The sequence below is a fragment of the Penaeus chinensis genome, chromosome 42, assembly GCF_019202785.1.
Source record: "Penaeus chinensis breed Huanghai No. 1 chromosome 42, ASM1920278v2, whole genome shotgun sequence".
NCBI classification, from domain to species: domain Eukaryota; kingdom Metazoa; phylum Arthropoda; class Malacostraca; order Decapoda; family Penaeidae; genus Penaeus; species Penaeus chinensis.
Window position 1 is genome coordinate 3,876,783 of NC_061860.1, and position 5,112 is coordinate 3,881,894.

At 40.9% G+C, this 5,112-nt stretch overlaps 1 protein-coding gene across 2 annotated transcripts in view; it reads left to right on the top strand.

Annotated features, from left to right (window-relative positions):
• The window catches only part of LOC125048059 (probable E3 ubiquitin-protein ligase HECTD2), a 68,088-nt gene extending 64,440 nt beyond the window's left edge, over positions 1–3,648 (top strand). For both annotated transcript variants that reach the window (XM_047646690.1, XM_047646691.1), the window contains exons 15-19: positions 268–364; positions 1,072–1,146; positions 1,819–2,013; positions 2,508–2,623; positions 3,263–3,648. In XM_047646690.1, coding sequence (XP_047502646.1) covers positions 268–364; positions 1,072–1,146; positions 1,819–2,013; positions 2,508–2,623; positions 3,263–3,527 — 748 coding nt within the window. In that variant the 3' untranslated portion in view covers positions 3,528–3,648. The remainder of the gene's footprint in view (positions 1–267; positions 365–1,071; positions 1,147–1,818; positions 2,014–2,507; positions 2,624–3,262) is intronic.
• The last annotated feature ends 1,464 nt before the right edge of the window (positions 3,649–5,112 follow it).

A 5,112-nucleotide genomic window follows, 5' to 3' on the forward strand; every position in this document is an offset into this window, starting at 1 on the left:
CCCTCTCCCTCCACCCGCCTTCTCACCCTCCTTCAATTCCTTTCTCCCTCCTACTCTCCCTCCCTTCACTCCCTCTCCCTCCCTCTCCCTTCACCCCCCGTTCTCACCCTCCTTCAATTCCTTTCTCCCTCCCTCCCTCTCTCCCTCTCCCTCTCCCTCTCCCTCTCCCTCTCCCTCTCCCTCTCCCTCTCCCTCTCCCTCTCCCTCTCCCTCTCCCTCTCCCTCTCCCTCCCTCCAGTCGTTCACCATCTGTTCACACAATTCCAGGAAGTTGCTGAGCCCTCCTGTGGTCCCTGCCTACGAACACATGGCAGTGGGTATTGCGAAGGAGCCGAGCTTGGACGATCTGAGTGAAATCATGCCGGTAAGTTGAAGGAAAAAAAAAAAAAAAAAAAAACGAAGGAAAACTGAAGGGAAAAATGGGAAGAAGAATGGAAGGGAAAAAAGTGAAGGATACTTGGAGGAAAATGAAAGGGATGTGAATGATGCTTAGGTGTAGGTAAGGTGATGAAGATGAGGAGAGGAAGATGAGTGTTGATGTGAGATGTTTGCGTTGAGATGAAGTGAAGGTGAGTGCTGGTAAGTTTACGTTGAGGTGAAGTGATGAAGTTAAGATGAGGTGAAGTTAAGTGAAATGAAATTGGGGTGTATACGCTCAGATGAAATGAGGTTGGGATGCTTAGGGTTAAGATGAGATGAAAAGAGGCTGCCTTGCTTGCGCTGAGTGAAGTTGGGACTGAAATGAAACTGTACTTGTAAAAAGAGATGAAGTTGTGATACTTACGTTTTATATGTATGTATTACATATGTGTTTTGCTCTGTAAAAAATAATATACAAACAACATAACAAGAATATACATGAATATACAATTTGTTCACCATCACAAAACCCTGAAAAATCAGACTGAATAAATAATATAACAAAAAGCACACACACACACACACACACACACACACACACACACACACAAACACACACACACACAAAACGTCAATATCCAACCCTTTTTCCTTCCCATTCTGTCATTTCCTGTCCACCCTTCGTTCAGCAAGACCTTTCCCCTCCTACAGGAAGTCGCCCACGGCCTCCGAGAGCTCCTGCGCTACGAGGGCGACGTCGAGGATGACATGTGCCTCAGCTTTCAGGTAAAAGAGGTCTTTTTTTTTGTCTAATTTTCTTGTTTTCGAAGTCTTGTTTTTTGTTTTATTTTCCTGTTTTCGAAGTCTTGTTTTATGTTTTTTTTTCGGTCTCATTGTTTTTATTTTTTTGTGGGGGGAGGGGTCCTACTTCTTTCTTTTTTTCTTAGTTTGTTTTTTTTCGTTATTTTCTAGGTTCTGATTTCTTATATTCGGTTCTGTTTAGTTTATTTCAGTTCCCATTTTCTTGGGGGGGTGAGGGTTCGAATTTTCGTTTCATTCGGTTATGCTTTATATTTTTTTCGGGCCTTTTTTGTATTTTTTTTTCGGTCCTACTGACTTTTTTGAATACTGGAAAACTTTTATAGATATTAGATGCGAAAAGAAATCTCACTCATTATTCTCTCCCTCTCTCTTTCTCTCTCTATCGCTCTCTCTTTCTCTCTCTCTCTCTCTCTCTCTCTCTCTCTCTCTCTCTCTCTCTCTCCCTCCCTCCCTCCCTCCCTCCCTCCCTCCCTCCCTCCCTCCCTCCTCCCTCCTTCCTCCCTCCTCCCTCCCCCCTCCCCCTTTCCCCTTCCCCCCTCCCTCTCCCCCTCACTCTACTTTTCCCTCTCCTTCTCTCCCTCTTTCTTCTTCTCGTTTTTAAAGATATCCGCAATCAAAAACCTTCCCTCCCGCCAGGTTTCCCTCGAGGAGTATGGCCAACCGAAGACTTTCAACCTCAAAGAAAGCGGGGAGACGCTGCCGGTGACTAACGAAAACAGAGAAGAATTCGTGACCCTTTATCTGGATTGGATCCTCAACACGGCCATCTACGAGCAGTTCAGAGCCTTTTACTTGGGATTCCATACTGTCTGCGCCTCGAATGCCTTGATCGTGAGTGCTGTGTTGTGGAGTTTATGAATGTATGTGAATGTGTGGATGTTGTGTGTATTTGTGTATATATGTTGATGAAATTCAGTCAAGGAAAATGTATTGTTAGAAGCGCGCACGTTCCCGTTCTGTTTCCGGACGGAATTATGAAGAAAAGAAATAGTGCAAGATACGCGCGTTTTCTTTACTCTCTTTACTCTAACATACGAGGCTATTCCGAAATCTTTAGCTTTTTTCCTCCTCTCGCAGACAAGATACACATTTTTTTCTCTCTCTTTACTCTAAGATACGAGGCTATTCAAAAATCTTTAGCTTTTTTCCTCCTCTCGCAGACAAGATACGCACATTATTTTTTTCTTTACTGTAGGATTCGAGCCCATTCATGAACCTTTAGCTTTTTTTCCTCTCCCCTCGTAAACATCCTATTTCCAATGGTTACAAGAGAGAGATAGAAAAAACAAAACAAAACAAGAAACATTTTCTTTTCCCTTTTCTAGATGCTGCGCCCAGAGGAAGTCGAGATGCTAGTCTGTGGGACGCAGACCATTGACCTTAACGAGCTTAGAAAGGTCACAGAGTACGACGGTTATAGCCCTGAATACCCTACGATAAGGTACGTAGAGAGGTGGACCTTACGGACCTTGCTCGCTTGAATGAGAGCGCTTGAGTGAATATACAATCAGCATATCGATATTTCTGAGTATACGCGTGAGATAAAGGAACATAAAGCAACATGGAAAAATTAAAACAACATAAGTCAACATAGAGTATTATAAACCCACAAAGAGAAATTTAAAACAACTTAATTCAACAGAGATAATAAAGACAACTAACACGGAGATAGATAAACCAACGTAAAATGCATAAAACAACATAACACAAAATAATATAAACCGACACAGTAGCATAAAACACCATAAACAGATGAACCAAACCAAATCAAAATAAACCAACAAAATTACATCTCAGGCCACCATAAACCAGAAAAAAACATTAAACCCAGATAAACAATCACAAATCCCACACAATACACCATACACGAATTTAAACAGCTTTATAAACCAAGAAAGCTCCGCTTCGAAAATTTATAAACCAACAACAGACCCTAAACCAACTACAGACCACCATAAACTAAGCCCCTCCCCTCCCCCCCCAAAAAAAAAACATAACCCACTCTCCCCCCGACCCCCCACCCCACCCCCCGTATAACCCACACCCTCACGCCCATTCTCTCTCCCTCTCTCCCCTTCAGGTGGTTCTGGGAAGTGATCAACGAAATGACCATCGCCCAGCAGAAGAGGTTCCTCCTGTTCACCACCGGGAGCGACAGAATTCCCGTAGGAGGCATGGGCGAGATGTCCTTCAAGGTATCCTGCTGGCGAGGACACACGCACATGCTCCCTCAGGCCCACACGTGCTTCAATCAGCTGGTCCTCCCGCCCTATACTGATAAGGCGACGCTGAGGAACAAGCTCTTCATTGCCTTGGATAATGCTGAGGGCTTCGGGTTGGAGTGAAGGGGGAGAAGAGGAGAAGGAGGAAGGAGGAAGGAGGAGATGAAGGAGAGAGAAAGAGATGAAAGAGAAGGAGAGACGAGATGAAAGAGAAGAAGGAGAGAGAAGGAGAAAGTGGATGATTGGAGAAAAGAAAGAAAAAAAAATGGGAGAAGAAAAAAGTGAGAAGATGATAAGGAAACAAAAGAAAAAGGAAAGAAAAAGGGAAAACAGATAGAAGGGAGGAAAAGTAAGAGTTAAAAGAAATGTGTAAAAGGGTAAATGGTAAATGGAAAGTATATGTACGAAGAACTAAGCATTAAGAAGAATGTGAAAAAGCCTGAACATTATGAACAGAACGTCCTCAAAAAAATACGGAAGAGGGATATATGATTAAAAAAAAAAAAAAGTGAAGGATGAACACTTGGAACATTAAATCCCGAAAACACGAAAAAGAAATCCATGAATCTGGAAAAGGGTGAAGGAAAAGAGAGAGAGAGAGAGAGAGAGATATCTTTGAACGAACAATCCCATAAAAAAACAAAAAAAAACAAACAGAGAATCGGGGTCCAGGGTTCAGAAAAAAAATCTTTATGGTGTTTGTATCTACAGAAAGGTGAGAGAAAGGGAGAAAAGTCTGGATACGTGTGTGACAGTGAAAGAAATATATTCAGAAAAAAAAGAAAAATGAAAATTAAGGTCATAAAGTCTCCATTGAAAGCAACACGATGTGAATTACAGATGGCAAAATGTGTATCGAAAATCATCAAAAGAAAATGAATGATAAATGATATTGAAAACTTGCCATCCTTCCCTCGCTCTCTAATGTTAGAGCAGTCAGAGGGGGTATGAATAATCGCCTTTGGGAATTTTATATATGGTAATTTTTCCTACGTGGAAAAATCATATGTGATTCCTACCGAAACTGTGATATATATAAAAAAAGCGAGAGGGGGTACTAACCTAAGAACATTTTACAATTACATGACGGTAATGTTTCTGGTTATAGCATTTTGTTTTACTCGTTCATTAGGCAGAACCGCCTTTTAGAATGTAATATGTATATATAAAGAAAACAAATCTGTATGTGCGTGCCTTGATAGATGCACATTTATATGTTTGTTTGTCTTTTTGATAAATAAAATATATATACACAGTCGTTATTTACTTAATTTCAGGTCATATATCTTTGCAGTTTCCCCAAGAGATGGTGAAAGGCCAATCAAACTGTTATATTTTTGTATAAAGTTCCTGGAGTGTGACGCTTGTATATATGTATGAATTTGTGGGCATCAAGCAACCAAATCTACGAAGAAGAAAACGCTAAGCCACCAAATAAGATAATAGAATAGCTATTTGAGAAATGGAACTAGCATAACAAGCGAGAAGATTATCCTGAATGCCTCTTGACGTTGGGAGGAGGAACAGAAACGAAATGTAACGAAAATCTGTCTATTATATGGTGTTGGATTCAAACTCTAACAATGATACAAGAACAACAACACACACTAACAATCAAACAAACAATCACAAACACAACTTACAGGGTGCTTGACTTTTCTCTAATGAAAATATTTTTACGTTCCCTAACAAGTAACTTTTTTTTTTT